Source organism: Anarhichas minor, unplaced genomic scaffold (assembly GCF_050575085.1).
Source record: "Anarhichas minor isolate MPS153535 unplaced genomic scaffold, ASM5057508v1 ptg000018l, whole genome shotgun sequence".
Taxonomy (NCBI): domain Eukaryota; kingdom Metazoa; phylum Chordata; class Actinopteri; order Perciformes; family Anarhichadidae; genus Anarhichas; species Anarhichas minor.
Genome location: NW_027466464.1, coordinates 13,698,100 through 13,719,703, shown reverse-complemented (window position 1 = coordinate 13,719,703; position 21,604 = coordinate 13,698,100). Strand labels below are relative to the sequence as shown.

At 47.5% G+C, this 21,604-nt stretch overlaps 2 protein-coding genes across 11 annotated transcripts; both read right to left on the bottom strand.

Annotated features, from left to right (window-relative positions):
- Positions 1–1,729: 1,729 nt before the first annotated feature.
- On the bottom strand, positions 1,730–6,527 carry styxl2 (serine/threonine/tyrosine interacting like 2). The gene is made up of 5 exons (XM_076094804.1): positions 6,397–6,527; positions 6,062–6,180; positions 5,082–5,313; positions 4,673–4,890; positions 1,730–4,451 (listed from the first exon to the last, which is right to left on the bottom strand). The coding sequence occupies exons 1-5, from the start codon at positions 6,525–6,527 to the stop codon at positions 1,753–1,755; spliced, it is 3,399 nt and encodes a 1,132-aa protein (XP_075950919.1). The 3' UTR covers positions 1,730–1,752.
- Positions 6,528–8,814: 2,287 nt separating this feature from the next.
- crfa4 (cytokine receptor family, class I receptor 4) lies at positions 8,815–19,990 on the bottom strand. Of its 10 annotated transcripts, none has more exons than XM_076094975.1 (9): positions 19,814–19,942; positions 16,845–16,973; positions 15,215–15,508; positions 12,304–12,442; positions 11,526–11,704; positions 11,173–11,351; positions 10,809–11,047; positions 10,654–10,723; positions 8,815–10,356 (listed from the first exon to the last, which is right to left on the bottom strand). In XM_076094975.1, exons 3-9 carry the CDS (start codon positions 15,456–15,458, stop codon positions 9,727–9,729), a joined length of 1,680 nt encoding a protein of 559 aa, XP_075951090.1. In that variant the 5' UTR covers positions 15,459–15,508; positions 16,845–16,973; positions 19,814–19,942; the 3' UTR covers positions 8,815–9,726. The 10 variants fall into 10 exon arrangements, with proteins under 10 accessions (XP_075951090.1, XP_075951095.1, XP_075951096.1 ...); XM_076094980.1 differs by having other exon boundaries at positions 8,815–10,353; XM_076094981.1 differs by having other exon boundaries at positions 11,535–11,704.
- Positions 19,991–21,604: the final 1,614 nt, after the last annotated feature.

Here is a 21,604-nt window from a genome sequence, read left to right as displayed (position 1 = left end):
TGACGCAGGAAACCAGAGGAAAGGACGTCCAGCAGTGGAGGGAATGAAGCTGCATGTGTCGGCGTTATGAAAGCTTTCACACTGAAGGACTGAATTCATGCCGATTGGCAGAGAACGAGCTCACGTCATTCGTCCCTCAGTCTGGTGACCTGAAGGCCTCGTTTTTATCCTTAATACTTTAATCTGTCAGCTGCTCTTTCTTTACTTCTTCAACATGACCACCGCTCTTTATATACAGCAAAGTACTTTAATTAAGTATAATTCTGAACGTACTTCTCTACATTCTGGAAGCAAATATTGTACTTTTTATTTTACTGCATTTATTTGACGATTTGTAGATTCTGATCAATAATACAAACACTGAATAAACTAATAAATATAGGATATTAAAATGAGCTGTAAACACATTAAAGCATCAGTTTTATGATCTAATAATAATATATTATGGTACTTCTACATTGTGGTATTAATACTTTTACTGCAGTACTTCTGCTTAAAGTATCAGAAGTAAAAGTACTCACAAGTCTTTAGAGATTCTTTTATTTTGGCAACAAGATACAAAATATTCAGTCTTACTTAAAACTAAGCAAATATCTACATAGTTTGTCACCTTTTAAATCATTTTCTTCCTTTTTTAAATTCACATTAACTATGAATCTTGCAGACACAGTGTGCAGACATATATACTGTGTGTAAATGTCTCATAATATCTGTGTTCCTCTTCTTCCAGCTCAACATTCTGCAGCGTTGATCCCTCTGTGGAGCGTAAAGCTGCTCATAAGCTGCAGTGAGTGTTACATTATGTCACCGTTACTGCCAGGAAACAAAGTGAGAAACACAATCAAGAGCTGAGGAACGGCGAACACAAATATATGTTTTATGATTTATTCTGAATGATTTATTAAGACGATAATTATCTATAAATCTCAAACATCTTTATCTGAAAGTGTATCTGCAGCAGTACCTCCAGTGTCCCATAGATGGAGGTATGACGTAGATGTAAGAGTGATGATCGTCCACAAATATAGAAATACTTCTTTCATAATCATCAGACCAGGATCAGCAGAACTACGAGTCATTTCTTTTCCAGGAAATGCTCTTCTTCTCTTGTTATACAAGAAATAAAAAACAGTTATATAAAAGCAGGAATAACAGGCTCATTGTCTTCTAATCTTACATATAATTTAATGTTTAATATCATTTATCTATTCATTTATCAAAACAATAATAATAATCATCATCATGATAATAGTTATATTACTAATAATCAGTTTGTCTGGTCTGAGTTGTTTGTTATTGGGTATCTATTTAATCTTATATTTAATAAAATATTTATTAAATTAAATAATAATAATAAAAGCCCATGAGTCGTCATTTGTCAGAACATTTATTGCAATAATAAAATAAAGAAACAAATGACTCGTCTCACGTCATCTTTTATGAAAATATGTATTAAATGTGCTTCACAATCAGTTTTACATTCAACGGTGGAGCAAACAAACCCTAATAAACGATATAATAAACTAGTTGTGTTAATAACAGAGACAAGAAGGCAAAAGTGTATATTTTACTGACTGATGTCGGTTTTCTTTTGTCCAAATACAGAAATCCACAAAAACAGCGACGCCTACTTTTACAGTTATTAGTGTTTCTTGAACAATAATCACAACACAAGTGTTTCCAATCGATCTTTGCTATTTCATATTATCCTCAGATTTGAAGTCCACGATGAGTTCAGATCTCTCAAATCTCCTACGGTTCACTTCTGCTCTGTGATTTCGCTTCCTGCTGCGCCCTCCAAGCCACCAGCACCTCGTTGTCTTCGGCCTCGGCGGCGGCCCGAGCTCGGACCCTTTGCCTGGTTTGGGCGATGAAGGTGGTGATGTCATCCTCCTCCTCCTCATTGCTGGCTTCCTCCCTCAGACTCCTCCTCCCTTCCGTCTCGCTGCTTTCGTACGGCGAACGATGGGTGAACTTCCTCTTTGCGGCGAGGTCGTGGAAGCTCTCGGCGGCCTCGTCGCCCTCGTCGTGGGCGCCGTACGACCTCCTGTAGCCGTGGGACGCCGTGAACCCGTTGTCTTCGCTCGATGGACGCTCACGGAGCCGCGATCTGTATCCGGAGGAAACGCCGCGAGTTTCCTCGTCGTCTTCGTCGAGGGCGTAGGACGCCCTGCGGCTGGAGAAGTCGAATTCGGAAGCGGAGGCGTCGAGGTCGTCGTAGGGGTCCTCCGCCGGGCCGGCGTCGACCCCGGAGGCCGGCTTCCTCGGAGGAGGCCGGACGCTCGTCAGCCAGTCGTCCACGCTGGTGTTCTTATCTTTCTCCAGCGCCGGGTTGAGATTGAGACACCCAGAGAGCCCGAAAGTCCTCGCAGGTTTCTCCTTTTTCTTTGCTTCCTCCAGAAACTCCTCCTCTCTGTTCTTCCTCTCCTCCTTCTCGTCTTCGTCCTCCTTTGGTTTCTTCTTCTTGTACAGCGTGCTGCGCTTGTTGTCCTCCAGGATCTTCTTCTTCTCGTAGACGGCCATCTTGCCCCTCATCTCGGACTTGATCTCCTTGTCCATGGCGTCCAGCTTGCCCATGTTGACCTGGTCTTGGAAGAGGCTGAACAGAGGCACGCTGGTGGTGGTGATCTTCTTTTTCCTGGATCCCAGAGCAGAGTTTCTCCCGGTGAGACCGGAGATGCTGCTCGACCCGGCGCCGGAGAGGACCGACGCCGCCCCGCCTCGACCCAGCGACAGCGCGCTGGAATAGGAAGCGCCGCTCAGCAGGGACGCTCTGTCGTCGTCCATGCCGCGGCCCGAAATCAGGCTGAAGCCGAGCTCCGATCCGGCGCGTGACGGAGGAGGCAGGCTCATCTCGGTCTGCTTCTGCTTGATCATTTCGGAGACGACGTTGGCGATCCAGTTTTGGATGCTGGCTAGATTGACCATGGGTTCTCCTCCGGGGCCCTGGACCGTGGGAACCGGGAGGATGGGAGGAAGCGATGCGATGGGATTCACAGATCTCGCACTGCGAGCTTGTGAAACCGAGGATATGACGGATGACCTGCCGCTGAGCATGGACATGTTGTCGTCGTTGGCGACACTCGGCAGGCCCGTGACTCCAGCTCCGGCCCAGAAGGCGGAGAGAGGTATCGTACCGCCGCTGACGCTGCTCTCGTCGTCCAAGCCACACATGGACTGACTCTCCTCCAGCGTTTTCTTCGAGCGCTCCAGGATCTCCTCGCGTCTCTGCCTCCGCTTGACCGTCGCCGAGTCCTCGCCCCGACTCATCTCCACGATCTCCTCCGTGTTTTCCTCCCCGAGGCGCCTCTGCTGCCTCAGCTTCCACGTCTGATACGCTGTCAGGTTGACATCCTGATAGGACGGCGTCTTGGCTTCTCCCTTTCCGTCGCCTTGCTCTCCGTCTCCCACACAACTTTTGTCTCCGTCCTCTCGATCCTTCTTGTTCCAGCCAAACTGGATCCTCTTGACACGCCAGCGCTCCAAAGGCGTCATCTTCTCCTTGTTCTTCTGGCAGAAGTTGTACATGGAGCTGGTGTCGGAGAGGAGGCTCTCCACCTCATCATCAATCTTCTTCTTTGCTCCTTCTCCACCTTCTGAGGCGGTGCTCTCGCTGCCGTCCTCGTCCTCTTTCTTGCGGTAGCGAGCGGCGGCTTGTTCCTCGATTTCCCTCAGCCGCTGTTTCCAGAGATCAGAGTAACTCGTGCAGCTGGAGGTGGACATCGCGTCCGAGGCCGGACGTCTGCCGCGGCGCTTCAACCGCTCTTTCACGGCGCGCACGTCCTCGCTGGTGACGCTCTCCACATCGGACATCTTCGTCGGTTGTCCCTCGCCGACGGATTCCACGTCCTCTCCGTCGCTGTTCAGCTGCGCCTCCCACCAGTCGTCATCCTGGTATTTCTCGTTCCTCCTCTGCCACTCGCGGATCATGCTGTCGAGGCCGTCCTCGTCCTCTCCATCCTCTCCGCCCTCCGTCTCCGGCAGGACGACCTCTTCCTGACTCGGCCTCTGGTCAATCGGTGCGCCAGTCAATCCGCTCCGGAGCGCTGCGGCATCCGCAGTGGAGGCGACGCTGCTCATCACGCTCTCTCCGTCCTCCTCCTCCTCCATCACGATGGAGCGCGCTTTCACCTCGATCATGCTCCGCTCTTCCTCTCTATCCGTATCGTCCTCGTCATCGTCCTCATCCTCGCCGAAGATGCGAGCGCAACCGCGTGCATCGATGACGGAGCACTGGCTGAGCGTATCGTCGTCGTCGTCGCGCTCCTCCATCAGGGTCTCATTGAGATTCCGCAGCTGCTTCAGGAAGCCCTCGTTGGGGTTGATGGCGCGCTTCTTCCTCATGGAGGTCAGGGCCTCCATGACGGTCATGTGCTGGAAGATCATCAGGTAGGACGCCACCAGGACGGCGGAGCGGCTCACGCCCATCATGGACACAACCAGAACCTTTCCTGCACAGAGACAAGATGGATGTTTAGTACCAGGAAGTAGAGACTTCTTTATAGTATAATAATGATGGAATAAAAGTCGTTTGGCAGCAGAAAAGGAATTCATTCCTCGAGGCAACACTTTGTGAATCAGCTGCTATTCAGCAAAATGGATGAAGATGATCTTTTGAAGAGATGAATCATCATCATCATCATCACCAGGAAAAAGAGACAGCCTCTCTCACCCTTGTGTGTCAGCAGAGCGTCGTCCAAGAACTCGGCGGTGGGCCGGAAGTGCGGCGAGATGTCGGAGTCAGGGAAGTCGTCCACCTCGATGCCCAAGTACTGGAGGCTCATGCTGCCGTAGAAGGTCTGGCCCGTGTACACCCCCGTGCCGTGGGCCGCGTTCAGGATGTGGGTGATGCCCATTCGCTTCAGGCGAGCCTTGTTCACCGCAACGGATCTGAAACGAGAGAAATATCGCACTGTGAGGAGGAATCAGACGTGCGAACCAAGCATGGAAACAGCAGTAGAGGTCCGTTAGACTGGCTGGTATTGTGGCTTTCAACCCCAACACATGGTCTTCCTCGGCTGCTGGAGTTCGCTCTTGCAGAAGAAGCCGGTAAGAGGACATTTAGGATTTGCTTGACTCACTTCTCGGCTATGAAGACGTTAGGCCACACTTCGTCCACGGGGTTGAGGGGGGCCTCCAGGCGGTCCTGCACCATGGCCCTCTGGATGTCCAGCACACAGGGGGTGTTGTAGGGACTGCGGTCGTCGATCATGTCCTTGACGCGGTTGTAGAGGTCCTCCACCATCAGCTGATCGGCTGTCTCCAGCATGGACTCGGGGACGGACTCGGCCTGCACGCTGCGAGGCGGCAGCTCTAAAGGGAGGACATGAACCAGATGTGTTGACCTTCGATTAAAGCTTAAATGCAGAGGGATTAAATAATCATAATCATGATAATGCAGTCCCTCTCAGCAGATTCGTGTCTTAATGTTTGATTTTAAGAGAAGAACAGTAGATTTCTGGACCCAGATTAGTAACACTCTGCACATGCTCAGTAGGATTCTCCGTCTCCCTGCTGGAGGAGGAGCAGAATCATTTCACCCTTCAGCGGTGAAAGTAACTTTGTGGATGTAAAGTATTTTTGTTCTGATGTCTAAAGTTTATTTGAACTCAAATGAATTTAATATTGATTGTATTATAACTTCGTGGACACTTATATATGTTTCTTATATGAGAAGATGAGGTCTGAGGGTTATGGAGGAAACTTCAGCGGCCTGCATATTAAAACACACATCTCTCCTCGTGCTCCTCTGCACATGAAACATGCATCGCCCATTAAAGCTGTCCCTTTAATGGACGATGCAGTCCCACGAGCTAATGTCCTCAATCAGAGCGTCTCCGCTCCTCGGGGCCGCTAACCAGCCGAGGGGACGAGACGTGGATCGGATGTAATTGAGGAGCTCTTGACTGAATTAGACGTGTTGGACGTGGACTCAGACGTCAGAAGTGATTTGGTTGAGGACGACCTGACGTGATCTCCGTCCATCCATCGCTTAAGACTTCATTCTGACATTTTATAGAGACATGATGTTACGTGTCTGGGTTTAGTTTGAGCTCCTCACCCTCGCTGATGATCTTCTTGGCAGCGATGGCTGACGAGAGGTGCATGGGCTCCATGAAGATGCTCGCGGCGTCGGAGCCGGAGATCACGGAGAACCTGGACTCTGAAGCCATGGAGAAACTGACGGAGAGGAGGAACAAGGAGCTTTTAATAATCCTCAACACAAAGCAAACATCACTTTTCTTTTTTAAACATTAATGCAACAATCTTTATGCAATAAATGAGTCAGATATTCATCTTGAATCAAAGAGTCCAGGGAGAAAAGAGCAGCTTCTCATGTTGCTAATGATTCTCCTAAATCCTGAAATCAGACCTCCAGGTGGTCTCCTCTCCTACCTGGGTGACGCACAGCGGAGGTATTGAGACTGGATCCCTCTGACGATCCTCCCCTCCTCGTCCTCCTCCTTCTCCTCACCACCAGGAACCGTCTGGTCCTGGCGCGCTCCGCTCTCATTGGTCGACGCCATTGCAACAAGGATCCTCCTGCCATTGATCAAAATAAAAATAATAGTTTGTGAAGTTTCTGGATTTGTATTAAATTCACTTCAGACAATATATTCTTATTTATGAGTTCTCTAAATGATGATCACAGCTACACATTTAAATACATATGTGTACTATAATACTGCTGCAGGTATTTATTGGATCATCTGCACCGTTAAGCTGTCAAAAACACATTTTAATAATATTTATTATATAGAGGGAAGAAAGAAACCCAGTTATCACATGAATACATCTATGAAACATCAGACGCAGAGTCAGAGAGAGGAGAGGTGTCGTATGATTCAAACAGGGATGTGACCTCATGAGGAAACAATATAAATGAATCACACAGAGGATCTGAAGGTTGAGTAAGATCTAGAAATAGAAATGAAAGAGAGAATCCAGCCGGATTCAGATCCTGACGATGAATCAGACGATTGTGGATGAATATGTTCTGAAGAAACACTTCTTCTTTTCTTACAGATTAACTAACCGAGAAACTACGTGTTCAGACAGAGCCACGCTAGCAGTTTCCCCCCGTTTCCAGTCTTTATGCTTAGCTAAGCTAACCGGCTGCTGCATGAAACTCTCAGCAAGAAAACAAATTCATTTCCCCAAAATATATTTTAAAGAAAGAATTATTAAAATAATAATAATTGAAACAAGATGATGAGTTACTGATTACATTCGTACATTACATGAGTACATTTACTAGTGAAACATTTCTTTTTACAATTACATGTAAACCATTAAACCTCTGTCTCCTGTTTGCATGCAGACATTTGTCTTTGGTTTGCATGAGCAGAACTCTATTAAAACAATGATGTCCAGTAGAAGCTGCATTAAAAGGAGCAGCAGGTTAAATCCATAATATAAACTAGTTTATGACGACATCTGATGTTTGTGCTGTTGAGAGTAAACAACTTGGAGCTCCATTAAAAGCCATTAATAGTGACATTATGGACAAAATAACTGATCAAAACTCATCAATCTTCACATATTCAGCCTCCTAAAGGAGTGTAACACACGTACACACACACACACACACACACACACACACACACACAGTCTTCTGTCTTTCTTCTTGTAGAGAACGTGTTTTTATTGTTGTTGAAATACTTTGTCATGAATATTTCATAGTCATACAGTATATCTTCCTAACTTTGTGTTCTCTGTGATCTGCTGAATGTGTCATTGTTGATGTGGATGCTTCTTCTTCTTCTTCTTGTGTGTATTTTGTATGTTTGTGTGTATTTTGTATGATTGTATGTTTGTGCCTCTAAGCTGACAGTAAACTGTAGATGTGTGACGAGGATCTATTTTTATCAGAGCGACAGCTGCCTGAGAGCCGGAGGCCTCGAGAGAAACACTCCAAACTAGTCAAACAAAAGTAAAACCAGGAGAGAGAACTCTGAGAGGTGGAGGACGACTTTAAACCAAACACCACCGTTCTGTGTGTGTGTGTGTGTGTGTGTGTGTTCTTACCTCGGCCGGTCTGAAGCAGCTCGTGTGAAGCCGATGGCGTCCAGACTGACACTAAAGTTAGAGAGTCCTCCCCCCCACCCCCCACCAACAGGCCTGCAGAGCCCCGACACCCGACACCAGTAACCCAGAACTCAGAGTACTTGTGATACTGCAGTAGAGTACTGCTCAGAGTACTTCTGATACTCTCAGTACATGTACTGCTCAGACTACTTATATACTATCGGACTGTTTATTTCATTGCATGAAATATGTTTTAATACTTTTGTTATCCTTCTGTCCTTCCTTGTTTCCTCTCCATCCTCCCATGTGTCCTACTTCCTTACTTCCTTTCCTTCTGTCCCCTACTTCCTCCCCCATTTCATACATTATTTTATTCCAATATTTATGTTTTTTCTTCTCTTCATCTGTCCTTCCTTCCTTCTGTCCTTGCTTCCTTCTCCTATTGTGTTATTCCATTATTTATCCATAAAGTATATTTCATTCCTTATTGTTTTGTCCTCTTGTTTATTAAAGTCGTGATGTTTGAGGAGTCTTCTGTCTTTATATGTAGTATTATTATTATGACTTGTGATCTAAAGAGTGTGTCCGTTATTCAAAGTCCACAACTCTCTCTTCTGCTGCTGCTGTTTTATCTCAAGTCAGCTGACTATCAGCTCCATTTATAACCTCAGAATGCAGCTAATTCAAGTCACAGGGCCACAGTGTGTGTGTGTGTGTGTGTGCGTGTGTGTGTGTGTGTGTGTGTGTGAGAGAGAGATAAATGATGAACTGTGCACACCTTCAAGCTGCCTTTTCACTTTTTATTGCATCGGATGGTTTTAGTGGTTTTGTTACAATAAAAAGGTGAAAGCGTGACCAACACTGAGCGGGTTTGTATACAGCAGCACACATGTGTGCACATACATATATGTATATAAATATATATATATATTAAGAGTCATTAACCATTTTCCTCACGTGAAAGCGTTTCCAGGCGTGTGGGAACAAACAGCTCTGTGAATAAAAAAAGGCACAAGAATAGAGAAGAGAACGACGTCCAACACCAGAGAGACAACACGATGACGAGTGTTTCATAGCTTCCCCAGGACCGCCGGAGTCGGTACGAGTCGGTCACAGCACCTCAGAGTGACTTCAGTCATCACACAGGTTAAAGAAAGGTGTCCTCTTCTTCCTTCCTCCTCTAACAGTTTGTTAGTAGACAGAAATAAATCTCTACCTGAGGTCATTCAGCATCTCTGTAATTCATGAAATGCTTTTTGTAATAGTGTTAAACATGTAAAAAAGCTGCTGCTGCACAGAAAACATTCCAGTTTGAATCCACAGCTGACGTCCTCCTGAGGGCGGCCATGTTTAAAACACTGCCACCGTGAATGGAACGAGTCCAGCGGGTGTTTGAGGGGAATTAGAAGAAGGTGAAGATCATTGGCTGATATCTGGAACATTAAAGTAAGGATGTGAGTGATGAATGAGATACTCGTACTGTTTATTGGGTTTGGGGGAAGCAGCATGTTATAATACTAAATCATATTTAAAAGGTGCACGAGGCAACTTTGCTCTCTCTGCATGCTTCACTTGCAGAAGTCCAGCGTCTCTTGGACACGATGTCGTCTGATGGAGTGAATCTCTGCAGCAGGAGAGCAGAGTACAGAAGGTCCACGAGCACAGTTCTTTGTGTTCCATGTTTCATGGCCTCCGTGTTCAGTCAGCAGTGACGGGCAGCAGAGGCACCGCCGCCTCGCTCCTCTCGGCCTCGCCGCCATCTTTACCCTCGTTTGTCCTGGCTTGGCAGTCAGCCAGCTTCTTCTTCTTCTTCTTCTTCTCCGCTGCGTCTGAATCGACCCTCGGGAGAGGCGGGAACTCGCGGCAGTACGCCGGCGGCAGACAGGGCACCAGGTGCACCTCGCCGCTTTCATTCATGAGCTGGACGCAAGTGTAGAAGTCCTGAGGCGAGCGCTTTGTGGCGACGGCGTCGGGGAGACCCGGACGTCCCATCACGCTGTAGTCCGTCCCCGGCAGAGACACCACCTCCGGCCTCGACCACAGAGACGGAGCGTCCGGCGTCGGGCAGAAGGCTTGGGGAGGCGAGGAGCAGTAGGGCGACACGCTCTGCACGTACGACGGCGGGCGGTGGGTCGAGAGCCGATGGCGGGCGGCCGTCGGGTCACACGGAGCGATCAGGGCATCCTTCTCCTGGTCCGTCGAGTCCTTCGGCGTGGAGATGAAGACGTCTCCGGAGCTCACCTGGTCCCAAACATCCTCCGTGTAGCTCGGAGGGCTGTAGCTGTGGAAGGTACTGAAGTGATGGTTGATCTCCTCCAAGTTGCCCTTCTGAGGGGGGAGAGAGGGAGGAGAGAGGGAGGAGAGGAAGAGAGGGAGGAGAGAGGGAGGAGAGAGGGAGGAGAGGAAGAGAGGGAGGAGAGGAGAGAGGGAGGAGAGGAGAGAGGGAGGAGAGGAGAGAGGGAGGAAGAAGTTAATTTAAAGTTTAATTCTAAAACATTGTATAAGAAAAGATGGATATAAGTGTGCATGTGCGTGTGTGTAGGTGTGCGTATGAGTGTGTGTCTGTGCGTGCGTGTGTGTAGGTGTGCATGCGAGTGTGTGTGTGTGTGTGTGAGTGTGTGTTACCTTCAGCAGTAGCGGGTCGATGCCGATGATCCGTGGTGTTGGAATAGGCGGCAGGAAGTAGTCTTTTATTCTGAAGGAGGAAACAGGAAGTTTTACAGGACCATTACTGTGAAGACCAGGTGTTAAAGCTGTGACTGCTGTTCACACTGTGTCACCTCTTCCCCTGATGGACGACACCAAACAGGATCAGCAGCAGAGCCACGACAGCGACGCCCGTCACCAGAATCAGAACCAGGAGTTTCCCCGTAGGCCCTGCGGGGAGGCTCATCGGCAGTGTGGCGCTCCACTCGCTCCACAGGCCGTAGTTGTGGGACCGGCATCGGACCCGGACCACGTAGTCTCCCACCGGGAGGCCCAGCAGCTCCACCAGAGGCTCCCTCAGAGGGTGCTTCACCTGGGGGGGGAGAGAGGGGGGAGAGAGACAGTACCAGCTCATTTAAAGAGTGAACTTCTCTCCCTCTTTCAGAGACTCAATCACAGGTCCTCCCCTCTGGTTCTGTGTATTCAGGTGTACTTTACCTTCCAGTTGTCGGGCTCGGTGACGCGGCGGTACTGCAGCTCGTACACCAGCGTGATCCACCCGTACTGCAGGTCTGAGGGCACCGGGTAGGTCCAGGTCAGCAGAGCGCTGTGACCCACCTCGTCTCCACCGGCCGCCGTCAGCTCGTAGGTCAGATTCACCGGAGCTTCGGTCTGAACTGGAGAGACGTGAGAACCGCATCAGACATGATTTTATACAGATGTTATACACAGCTGTACCATCAGCAGTTATTACTCATTATATGCACGTTGATATTCAAACAGCAGTGATGCTCATGTTTGATTGATTTCATATATTTCTCTTTTATTCTAGTCTAAATATCTGGACCCACTTGACTCACCGATGTCGGCCACGTCCAGGCAGTGCTCCTGGGAGGTGTAGTTCCGGCGGGCGGTGACGGCCGTCACGTTCATGCAGTAGATCTTCCAGATGGACGTGTGGCTGCTGTCGAAGTGGCAGCTGAAGGGGCCGGCGCTCACGTAGTCGGGACACTGGTGTCTGGGCCCTTTGCTGTGAACACGGAGGGTTCCTGTTAGCAAACGACGGCTACGCCTCCTTTCATGACTCTTTTTCTGCACATTCCAGATGTATTTGTGTATTTATACGCAGTTATACGTCCTGTAAATGTAATCTCAACACGGCACATTGTGGTACAAATCCTGTGGAAAACACAAGTTCTAATCTGTTGTTCTTTGCACTTTATTCCCGGTGGTTTTTGGGCTTTTTCTCTTCACATAATCCCAGATTTACAGTCGCAGCAGAGCGAGACAACAATCGATGGCGCCGTGTGAGTCGGAGCGCTTTCTCTGCCGGCCGGCTCGGAGCCGAGGCCGCGTGAGGCCGAGTTCACATCGACGTGTTAAAAGCTTCTATTAGTGAGGTGAAGCGCGACTAATCAAACCGGATTTAAACGCCCTGAAGCGCTCGTCTACTCTCATCTGAGGAGCTCCTTCTTCTTCATGCTGCAGCAAACTATCAAACCTCCAACTTATTACACTCTGAGTCAGCAGATTCCTCTTTCAACTACTTAGAAATATATTGTTGTACTGTGTGTGTACTTGTAGTACCGAGCGTGTACTTGTAGTACCGAGTGTGTACTGTGTACGTACTCTTGGGAGTAGCTGAGGACGTAGGTGACCTGCTCTCCGTCTGTCAGGTTGTCCAGCGGACGCCACCAGCAGCTGAAGTCCTCCATGTTGGGAGAGCGGCAGAAGTAGATGTGAGGCCTCGTCTTCACTGCAACCGCTTCTGTGGTGAGGAGGAGGAAGAGGAGGAGGAGGAGGAGAGTGACAGGTGAGTTTAATGCAGGACAGGTGAGACGTTCAGAGTGGCGGGAATTCCTCTAAACATATTTTACAGGAGAAGCTGAAAACTTTCACAGAAATGAGTTTCCTCTCAGAAGGACTTTATCACACACACACACACACACACACGCACACACACACACACACACACAGAGGAAGAGATTCTGATCTCAACATTTATGAACCAAACAGACTGATTTTAAAAGATTAGAACAATTTATTTTATATCACAAATATTTCTGAGTCGTATTAAATTCATTGTTCTCGTGTCTCCAGATTCATTTCATTCCTGACTGAATCTGTAAGAACGTTTCCTCTTCATACGAGGTGGACGGACGCCGCTGCTGAGACCTTCTGTCCATCACGCAGAGACCAGTCTGAGAGCTCATAACATCGCAGCAGTAATCCAGGAGAGAATGCATGATGTGAGGGGAACAAAGGCCGGCAGTGTTTGCTGTAAGGAGCTCACAGAGCCGCGCTGCAGGCTGCTTCTAATCAACCACGTCCACTTCTCAGAAACAGAGAAAGGAAGGACGCACGCTGGGCGCCAGCAGAGCTGCAACAACTCATACCTGCAGAAAATCCCATTATTGCCCCGAGTGTGAGGGATTTACTGCAGGTCTGCAACATCAGGTTTACTTTAACCCGGAGCTAAGTCGGGTTTAAAGCACCAAAGGGATTTATATAATAATAATAATCAGACTTCTGACTGATGATCCATCACCACCGATATGTTGTCTTTATTTCTACGTCACTTTAAGCTTCCAACGCGGAGAGTTTAAAATAGTTTCCTCCAAAGATTGATACTAGACGGGCCTGTAGGAACACGGGTCCAACGGGTCAGGGGCCACAAAGAGACACAAAGAACAGACACTAAACCACAACATGCAAAACAACTACAAAGAGATGCAAAACGACCACTAAGGCACACAAAACATCTTTATGCTAAGCTAAGTTAGCCGGCTGCTGACTGTAGCTTCATAATCACCGTACAGTCATGAGAATGGTATCAATGTCAAAATGTTGAACTTGTGGAACGACTGCAGGAAAGAGTGAGCTGCAGGTTAGAGGGTAGAGGTCTGGGGGTCTGGAGGTTAGAGGTCTGGGGGTTAGGGGTCTGGAGGTTAGAGGTCTGGGTCTCATTGTGGCTGAATAAGAACCACATGAGTAAATACCAGCTGCACCGTCAGACCACATTCTGAAGACCAACCTCACTGAGATCCATCACAACGTGAACAGGATCCAGATGATACCACCACCAGCTGTAAAGCGCTGTGATCCACATAACATCACCTCCACACATCTGGACACAGCTGGAGACCACATGTTGAGCAGCCGATATAAAGACAACCTTTAAGAGGCTCTAACATCACTGATCCTTCTGTGCAGCTTATTAACACAATGAAGAGCGGATGACATCGCCGTCACAGCTTCACATCTGGAAGCGTTTGTGAACAAAACAGCTTCTGCAGATTTAATTTCCTGTGAGCTCCAGAAGTAATCTTTGCGTTCTTTATCTCAGAATACAGTTTTAAAACCTCTGAATCTCAAACATGTGAGTTTAAAGTCTGTTATTATGGGATACGAGGTTTGTGTTGCAGCTTTGTAGCCTGCACAGTTTAGGAAGCGAGTCACGTGGAGATTATATTATGTAATAAGTTCAGGCCCACATCACACCAACAGTTGAGTTCATTCCTTGTGACGTCTGTCAAAACTGCTTTTATTGTGAAAAGCGTGAAAGACTTCCTGTGGAACCGAAGCAGAGAAATGTCAGCGAGCTGCAGATGAAGCGTGACGGATCGATACGTGATGTCTGCTTCAGACGTCATCATCTGTGAGACGTCTGAGTGAAGAGGTCACACTTCAGAGGAGCGATCCAGTGATCATGAGTGTGTACGTATGATCATTGGATGTATATTATGATGAACATGGTGAGATCTCTGCAGGAATCTGCACCAAACAAAGATCTTCTCTTAAATCATTAAAAATGATTTGTTTTAGCCTTTAAGGGATGTTGCTCCTCCAGCGATCTGATAATTGCATGAAGCCATTCTGCTTCGTTTTAATTGAATTGTGCAGCTGGTTTGTATTCATTCCTATGATTATGTGTCACATAATGTCATCTTTATTAAATGTTCTCTCTCGTCAACACTTTGAATTATCAAAGCAGACGAGACGGAGCACAGACATTCAGACAGAAGAACATCTTAGTGAACACAGGAAGTGTGCTGTGACTTGTGCTGCAGAGACATGTTTCTATTCTTCTTCATTTACTGAAGAGGAGTCTGCACATCTCTGGTGATGATTCCACTCCAGTGCTCTAGTGATTGTTCAGAGGAAGACGAAGCCTGTTTGGATGAAGAGGAAGAAGAAACATCACTGATGGATGCTGACAAAATGAAACATTCATTTAAATGTGTGTGCAAAGGTCCCTGAGGCAGAGCGTGGATCTGGATGTAGTGAACTGAAGGGTTGGACTCACTAGACCATGATGCAGCACTAACATGAGGACATTTACTGCTTCCTGTCTTCCATCCTTTCAATCACAAACATGTGGAGTTTGGTTTTGATTGAAGGCATCATGAGAGCATGATTAACAGAGGATCAATCAGAGGTTAATGTCTTGTAAAACTTGGCCTTAGTTTGATTTCTCACACCTTCATAGAGGCAGAGTGTGAAGTCTGGTTCCAGTAGAATATACAAGCACACAACTCACCGTGTCTTGCTCTGTAAGTGACGTCCTGGGCCACCAGTCTGCTGCCGTCCAGCGGAGGAAGCACACAGAGCAGCAGCCACAGCATCCCGCAGCCTCCCGCCGACCTGCCGACACCAAAGACACCGTTTAGAAACACGAGTCCTGGTCCCAGAGGAGACGCCTCGGGGGTTCCGGCAGCATGTGACCCGGAGACAACCGGAGGTTTGAGGAGGGCAGCAGTGTGACGGCCCCGCGGCAGCAGCATCACTTCCTCCAGTCATGAGACTCCCTCCTGTCTGCCATCACACCAGTCTGCTGAAGTACACCAGAGCACAGAATAGAAAGACTCATCCAAGTCTGTCCTCGACCAGGGACGTGTGGTCCGCTACGAGGTCTGAGGCTGACAGCGTTCAGGGTGTGTATGGATGCATTGAACATGATACAGAGTTTATAAATAGCAGCGCAGGGAGATCGTTGGGCTCTTCAGGTTGTGGAAGCTCCTTACTCTAATCAGATCAGTCCGGTGAAGCGCAGCGTCAAACCCTCCTGAGGTCAGACTGTCGTGAGTACGTCCTCATAAAGAGTCACGAGAGAGTTCAGTGTCTCAGGAGTCCGTTTCCTCCTCCTGCTGGGAAGAGTTCCTTCATATCCGTGTCAATCAGCCGACATCATGAGGACACATGTCACAAACATGTCCCTCTGAACCCAAACACACTGGTGGGGTTGAAAAGCACGTTTTCTTTAAACAATCGCCCAAAACGACACGTTCATCACAGCCAGGAGCTGCTAACAACCGGCCGTATCCTCAGAGTTTCATCTTTCCAACGGTCCTCGAACATATCATGTGAGACAAACGCTTCTTTCAGAAGAAGACATTTTATTCTTCATGTCTCATTATAAATGTCTCCTCTAATAAAGAGTTCACTTTAACATGATTGTGTAGAAACATTAAGTTGTGAAACTATGAAGTCATGATTGATTCATCTGAGACCAACAGTCATGTGACTACAAGGAGGAGGAGCTCTGACTGAGCATAAAGGAGGAAACGTAGATTAGAGATTGTTAATGTTGCTGCTCTGAGAGCATTTAGTCCAGAGGAACGACACCTCCTCTCCTCCATCACAGGAAGTCCTCCTGAGCCTTCTGCAGCGCCAACTGGAGCAGAGAGCTGCAGGAACGTGTGAGGAACACGTAACATGAAGCATTACAATATCCTCCTTATGTAAAGGACAACAGCCACCAGCCATGTAGTCACAGGGGAGCTTAGAGGTCCTCCAACAATCACAGAATAATCCTTGATCTAGAGAGACGGGAGGATTAAAATCAGGCCTTGTTGGCTTTTACGAGACCTCAGCTGACTCTGACCACACGAGATGACCTCCATGAGACCGACGGCCCTCTTCTCTCCAAACACACTCCTCTCAATACTGAAGCCTCTTATTCCTACAGATGTAACCGACATCACAGCCCACGCAGAGAACGCAAGCCTTCAACAGCCACACGGTGAAAGGAGCTCCTTCTGGTGCAGCGCTCCGTGGTTCTAACCCGGGCTGTGGTTCTGTGTTCATAGACGTCCATCATCGTTAAACGTGGCTCGTGAGCACAGCGATCCATAAACACGTGCATGAGTAGAGGAAGGATTCAGTCGTACCTGGACATGCGTGCGTCTCTGGGGTCCAACATTCAGGACCAGACCTGGTTCTCTAGACTCCAGAGAGACGTGGTGGACCTGAACTGTCCCAAACAAAGAGCTGGACTCCCACAGCTCACAGAGGAAGACCTGCAGCAGAACAGAAGGACCAAAGCACACCGGATCAGACTCAATGTACTTTATGTACACTTTGTTCATCGTCACGCTTCATTTATCAGCTGATTCACAACTTCCTGTCTCCTAAAGGAAGAGGTTAAAGCCCCGAGCTGTGCGAGTCCTGGGACCAGGAGGAAGCCTCTCATGCTGCACACGAAGAGCAGCACTTAACCGTTTAACCTCCTCAGCATCCAGCGGATTATCAGTCTTTATGCAGGTTTTATTGGCGTGTAAATCCTCCAGCAGCTGATTGAGTTTGCTCTCAGAGAGCTCGAGGATTTCAGGTCACGAAGCAGCTTTTTACGATCACGTCTCAAAGTCCTCGAGCTGCGATAAAATCAACGATTAGTCACAGAACGCGATGCAACGAGCAGCAGAAGTCTGAAGGAAGCTTTTACTGCTGCGTGTGTATGTGACAGCAGATGAAGCCTCCATCACACAGACGAGCTGAGCTTCCTGACAGCTGGATCCATACCAGGCTGCAGGCCGACACACGCCGGCTCACAGCAGCACGTCTGCACACATCGATGCTCCAGCTGCTCATCAGATAACCTCTGTGTTGACCCGCCTCCAGCGGACGACCTCATCATCTTCCAGCTGCAGGAGATGATTCAAGTGATCATGGAGCTTAACGGCTGTTTATCAGCAGACATGTCAGGAGAACATTTAAAGACGAATCATCTTCTCTTTGACTCGTCGAACCAAAGCTCAGAAACCTTCACAAGCTTTACGGATCCTCATCTAATGTAAAATTAGAGATCCGGTTTATTTATAATAAGAGATCCGGTGTTGTTGCTTCGTCACACCGCCGTCGCCACAGGCGAAGCTTCTGACCTTCAACAACAAAGACTCACAACAGACTCACAATTAAGCCCGACACACAAACAGGAAGAGGAAGAGGAGGGTTCACAGAAACAATTAAAGGAGGTTATGGATCGCAGTGACATTCAGGTGAATTATTCCTGCGTTCAGTCCTTTCAGAGACGAGGAAGAGACAAAGATCAATCATCATTTAATGGACAAAATGATTCATAAACCAACAGAAAGTGTCATTGGTTGGCATCAGAAACACAGATCTGAACAGACGGCAGCAGTCGATCCACAGGGAGTCACAAGCACCCAGTGACGCCAGCTGAGGTCTGTGTTCAGCGTTATATAATCCAGCATGTCACTAATTAACAGACAGACAGACATCCTGTCAGGGACGTGCTGATACACAGAAACACACACATATATGTACATATATGTGTGTGTGTATGTAGACGCTGTTTGTGTTCGTTCTGTCACCAAAACCACTTCCTCTACTTGTAGGAACAGTTCGTTCCGGGCCGAGCGAGACGTTCCTGTGAAGCATTCACAGCAAGTTTGAGCGAAATATTGTGTTTTAGCCCAAAATCACGACGGACAAGTCTCAGGTCTCAAGTCAAGTCCAAGTACGTAGAGTCATCTTCTCATAGACGTCTATACAACCAGAGGAGTCGCCCCCTGGTGGACACTAGAGAGGATGCAGCTTTGACACTGAAGCAGAGTTCAGAAGGTAAGACGGGTTAGAAGCGTCTCCGTGCGGTGGACCAGCAGTTAACAGTGAAGACCGTTGGTGCTCTCGGTCTTGTGTTTGACCTTTCACACCCGGTTAACCGAATTATCTTTGCCTGCACTGAGAAAAACAAGACGTCCGAGTCTTTCGTGTGAGCTGCTCGGATGATGACCGCGTGATGTCAAAGGTCACGTGACACACGATGAGCCGCGCAGCATTACATCGTTACGTTTAAACTGACTTTCCGCTCTGGTGACAGGAAGTACACAAACGCTAACTGAGTTAAACATCGAACAGGAAATCCCCTGCAGCTTCACCCGGCCGTGAATTATGATTTCATACTTTCATGAATAGGATTAAGAAGTTATGAAAGTGACGTAGAGGCGTTTGTAAGATCAAGTCCACACAGACGTGTCTGCTTGGACTGAACCTGAGAGTTTGCTCTGCACACGAAGCATCTTCTCCTTCTCGTTGGTCTTTGTCCTCCGTAGGCGTGGTCGTGTCTAAACGTCTCTCTGTCTTATCTCTTCTAACACATGTGGACCACTGAGGACGAGGAGGTTCTGGATGGAGTCCGGTCCGCTTCACCTCTAACGTTCTAACGCTGGCTCTGTCTTTGGGACGATCTCCACAATAAGTGCAGAAATGAAACTCCTCGTTAGCTCGTGTCCGTCAGATCAAACATCACGACAGGTGAGACGTCGTCGCTCTAAAGAGGGAATCACTCAACGCACATCTGGAGTAAGAGAAAAGTGGAGTTTCTGCCTGGAAACATGCAGAACATCTGGCTTAAGACCAGCGGTGTTGATTTAATATGAAGATGCATTAAAGTGAAACAGTTTCTTGGTGCTTCTCCTTGAGATGAAGCTCTTTCTCTTGTTTGACTTGTGAAGATCAGAGAAGTAAACTAGTTCAGTGGAGCAGGAACATGTTTAATAGATCATATTAAATGCGTTTTATTATATTAATGTATCTTCAGCATCAAACAAGTGCAGCTTTAATCATCACGTGATATTTAAATAACAGACTTTGTGAAGTTAAAACATTAAAACATAACTAATAATTACTATTCATTCACCAGGTCACTCTGACCTAAACAGCTCTCAGAGCAGATGAAACATTTAGTTCTGGTCTCTCCGGTTATTTATCCGTTTAAACCAAATGATTTAGTGAATAAAAAGCTTTCATGACGTCGTTAATTAACCCACAGGTTAATTGAGGAGCCATTCTTCTCGACACCTGTGCACGAGCGTTAGCGTCAACGTGACTCTCTTACCTTTTAACGTCAACAAGTCGCGTGGAGATCCGTCTGAAGAGAAAGTCCTCGAGCATGGACCCACACCGGGACCGGGACCGGCCGATGCAGCCGGTATAGTCCGGGTGAAGTGCCTGTTGGAGTGCTGTCAGCGGAGTGTTGCGTTCACTGACGTCGCTGTATATTTCTACCCCCCCCCCCCCCTCCTCCCTCTGTGAGGAGATTGAAGTCCACACGGTCTGACGTCACCAACCAGCTGGAGCTCCGGGAGGAGGAGGAGGAGGAGGAGGAAGAGGAGGAGGAAGAGGAGGAGGGCCATAACTGCCAAGAACATAAAGATATATATCTATGAAATGTAAACATTAACACAAAAGGTCATTTTTCAACTTACTAAAATCAACTTATGACTTTTTAAAATACGAATGATTGACAGTAAGTTAATGTTTCAACTTTATGAGACATACGTTAAGACACTGTCTCTTTAAGGACAATAAACAGACAGTAAGAGACATTAAGTCTTATTTAGAATTATGGGAAACTACATTAAACATGTAGTTCGTGAGTCAATACTATGAGAAGCTCAACGTCATCACAATTATGACATCACATATGCAAATTAGGAGATGCTGCTTTTTTAAACACCAAGTCAAACAACTTGTGTTTCCTGTTGCTCCTTCACAATAAAAGCCCTGTGTGTGTGTCTCCCAAATTAGGTTTTTGCAGGAGGACCTTGAACGCCTCGAGTAAAATAAATGATTATTATTATTACAGGGAAACATTAAATGATCTGATGTATTTACAGAATGCATAACCTCCTGGAGGAAATAAGAAACAAGTTGTGTTTCCTGTTGCTCCTTCACAATAAAAGCCCCACAGTGAGTCACAGTGACTGCTCAGTCTGTTGTGTTGGTACGTTGTGTGACGGAGGATGAGGACATGCACACGTCTCTCTGCAGCCTCAGAGACAATCATCAGAAGAAGTGTGAGTCCTGGTGGTGAACCAGCTCCACTCCGACACATTTAACCTGATCCCTCCCCAGATTAGGAGGGAATCAGCAGCCTGGGCTTAACCTCCACCCTCAGCTCCATCATCTACAGCAGGCTGCAACGCTTCAGCGTGTTCCCGTGTTACATGAGGTCCTGCTGACGTGTTCTGTTACATCCACAGACATATGGACACAACTCTGACTTCTGGAGGAACTTCACCTGTAAAATGATCAGCAGTGATATGAACAGTTCAACCATTAAAGCACTGCAGAAGAAGAAGAAGAGCCTGGATAAGAGTGACAGAAGAAGAGGAAGATGTTTATCTCTGAGGCTGTAAAGCTGTTACTAACATGTAATAATAATAATGTGTGTATGTGAGCAGTGTTGTACTCATTCTGTCACATCTCATGTCTGTCACTCTGTCATCAAACTCTGAATTATGTATTTTTATTCACTCGCTTCCATCTGGCTGCTCGTTCGTTACCACACACACACACACACACACACACACACACACACACATAAAGGGAAAGACTCAGAGCGGTTCTATAGCACTGAGCTGACGAAACACTGTGGTGATGAGAGTGAAGGCAGCCGGGGACTTGAGCTGCATGTGATTGATGGTGTGATTGCCGGCAGGTGCGGAGATGAGCCCAGGTGCTGTGATGGAAGCCACGCCCACGCCACACACACACACACACACACACACACACACAGAGAGAACAGAGGAAAAGGGCTGGAGTCACAGCGGCGCCTCAACACCTCTGTGTGCTCTGCGGCAGCAGGAACACATTCACTTTAATCAGCTCACACACACACACACAC

What these genes read in the sequence shown, in the direction of transcription:
- crfa4 (XM_076094975.1), bottom strand. Translation starts at nt 15,458, where the DNA reads ATGCTGCTGCCGCGGGGCCGTCACACTGCTGCCCTCCTCAAACCTCCG. An exon ending in GGCCGACATCGGTGAGTCAA is followed by an intron (nt 11,352 to 11,525) that starts GTGGGTCCAGAT and finishes ACGTCTCTCCAG; the next exon opens with TTCAGACCGAAGCTCCGGTG. An exon ending in TCGACCCGCTACTGCTGAAG is followed by an intron (nt 10,357 to 10,653) that starts GTAACACACACT and finishes CTCCCCCCTCAG; the next exon opens with AAGGGCAACTTGGAGGAGAT.
- styxl2 (XM_076094804.1), bottom strand. Translation starts at nt 6,527, where the DNA reads ATGGCGTCGACCAATGAGAGCGGAGCGCGCCAGGACCAGACGGTTCCT. An exon ending in CAAGAAGATCATCAGCGAGG is followed by an intron (nt 5,314 to 6,061) that starts GTGAGGAGCTCA and finishes TCCTCCCTTTAG; the next exon opens with AGCTGCCGCCTCGCAGCGTG. An exon ending in AACGTCTTCATAGCCGAGAA is followed by an intron (nt 4,891 to 5,081) that starts GTGAGTCAAGCA and finishes CTCTCGTTTCAG; the next exon opens with ATCCGTTGCGGTGAACAAGG.